Source organism: Cynara cardunculus, assembly GCF_001531365.2.
Source record: "Cynara cardunculus var. scolymus isolate 2C chromosome LG 12, CcrdV1, whole genome shotgun sequence".
Classification (NCBI taxonomy): Eukaryota; Viridiplantae; Streptophyta; class Magnoliopsida; order Asterales; family Asteraceae; genus Cynara; species Cynara cardunculus.
Genome location: NC_037539.1, coordinates 20,110,081 through 20,112,192, shown reverse-complemented (window position 1 = coordinate 20,112,192; position 2,112 = coordinate 20,110,081). Strand labels below are relative to the sequence as shown.

The following is a 2,112-nucleotide window of genomic DNA, read 5'->3' as shown; positions in this document are numbered from 1 at the left end:
CCCGACCACCACCCCACTATTTTTGTTGTGACAGCTACCATTGTGCCCCATTGCCTGCCCCAACCCACCCCAGCCTAGTCCCACCCCACACACCCCCACCCGTCGAGTAGGGTTTGGGTAGGGTGTGCGAGGGTGGTGGTGACAGGGGTTTTGTTAGGGTCTATGAGGTGGTAGGGGTGGGGCAGGGCATGGATGGATGGGTGGGCGAGACAGAGAGGAGTGGTAGCTGTGACAATGACAATATTTGACATGCTGGTTGGTAGGGTGTAGGTGGGGTGGATGGGGTGGTCCAAAAAAAACGATTGTTCTAATTCTTTTAAGAGATTTCATTCCAATTTTTATCATCCAAATGCATGGTGGAATCCCATCATGATAATCCAACCTTTTTTTGAAGTTAAGAGTTTGAATCTTAGTAACGATGAAGAGTGTATAAATTTTGCTATATAATATTATATAATTACTAATAAAACATTGAATATGTGGAATATTTCGTTCTATATGCTCGTTGCTGACATGGCAGTGTTTCATTGGCTGGAGTGATGCATGCAATGGAGGTCAAAGTCAACCGTAGTACTCGTCTTCTTCTCTTCACCAATCTTGAAAGATAAAACCTACAACAGCTCAGTAGATCTAGGAATGGCGATTTCACCGAGATCGGCTCCGACCCTTTTCCTGTTACTAACAATCACACTTCTCTCTCAATCCAGACCATCATTGTTTGCCGGCGCCGACAACGCCGATGCAGATCTACTTACCGAGCTCCAATCCATCCGATCTCGCTCCTCCTCCGGCGTCGTCCACCTCAACGACAACCTCCTTCGCCGTATCATCACTACGAAACCCCGATCTTTCTCTTTGATCCTGTTCTTTGACGCCATCCAACTCCATGACAAATCCGAACTCCACCTCAAATCACTCAAATCTGAGTTCTTCCTTCTCTCCAAATCCTTCGGCATCAACAATCAAGATTCTCAATCAGCGCTTTCGAAACTCTTCTTCTGCGATATTGAATTCGGTGAATCGCAATCATCTTTTGCCCAATTTGGTGTAAATGCGTTACCCCACATCCGCCTCCTTCCACCTGATGCTTCCAGCTTGAAATCCGACTCGATCTCCATGGACGCGGGAGACTTCTCACGTTTAGCCGAGTCCATGGCGGAATTTATCGAGTCGAGAACTAAACTTACAATGGGTGAAATCCACCGTCCCCCAATTCTTTCGAAAACCCAACTAGGGTTCTTAATTGTTGTGTTCTTGATATCATTACCATTCATGTTTAAAAAACTACTAGCTGGTGAAACACTTTTACATGATAAGAGGTTGTGGCTTTCTGGGTCTGTGTTTGTTTACTTCTTTAGTGTATCGGGCACTATGCATAACATAATCCGCAAAATGCCGATGTTTATATCCGATAGAAATGATCCAAGCAAGATGATCTTCTTTTACCAGGGGTCTGGAATGCAGTTGGGTGCTGAGGGTTTCGCTATCGGGTTCCTGTACACGATTGTGGGGCTGTTGTTGGCTTTTGTTACTCATGTTTTAGTTAGGGTAAAGAATTCGATGGCTCAGAGGACGATCATGATTGTTGCCATGATTATTTCAGTATGGGCTGTGAGAAAAGTTGTGTATTTGGATAACTGGAAGACTGGGTATGCTGTTCATGCTTACTTGCCTTCAACTTGGTGAAGCAATGAAATCGGTTGGTTATAGTTTTTTGAGTTGTATCTAATAGCTATCCATGGTTGATAAGCTTAACTATGCTATAATACATGTCATTGCTTCAAATTGTAGGTTTAAACAAGTACTGGTTACTTTTAATGCATTCTTGTTTTAGAATTATGTGGGTGTTCATGGCTCACTTGCAGGCTAACTTCATGATATGCTCTGAATTGTTTTCCATATTCATAGGATTGGTACTTTATTTCATTCTTGAAACTCATCTGTTTGTAGTTTGTTCATTCAAATGTATGAATCTCCTAGCAGCTTGAATCTTGATCAAACATTAGGTATAGTACAATATGATCACCTCTCAACTCCTATTTTCTTCCATCTTAGCCAGATTTTTCTTTCTATAAGGTGCATTGTATATATTTTTATGGAGGGAATGTTTCA

General features: G+C 42.5%; 1 protein-coding gene across 1 annotated transcript; it reads left to right on the top strand.

Annotated features, from left to right (window-relative positions):
• Positions 1 to 623: 623 nt before the first annotated feature.
• On the top strand, positions 624 to 1,867 carry LOC112523409 (probable dolichyl-diphosphooligosaccharide--protein glycosyltransferase subunit 3B). Its single transcript, XM_025133000.1, has one exon. It carries the CDS (start codon positions 637 to 639, stop codon positions 1,684 to 1,686), a length of 1,050 nt encoding a protein of 349 aa, XP_024988768.1. The 5' UTR covers positions 624 to 636; the 3' UTR covers positions 1,687 to 1,867.
• The last annotated feature ends 245 nt before the right edge of the window (positions 1,868 to 2,112 follow it).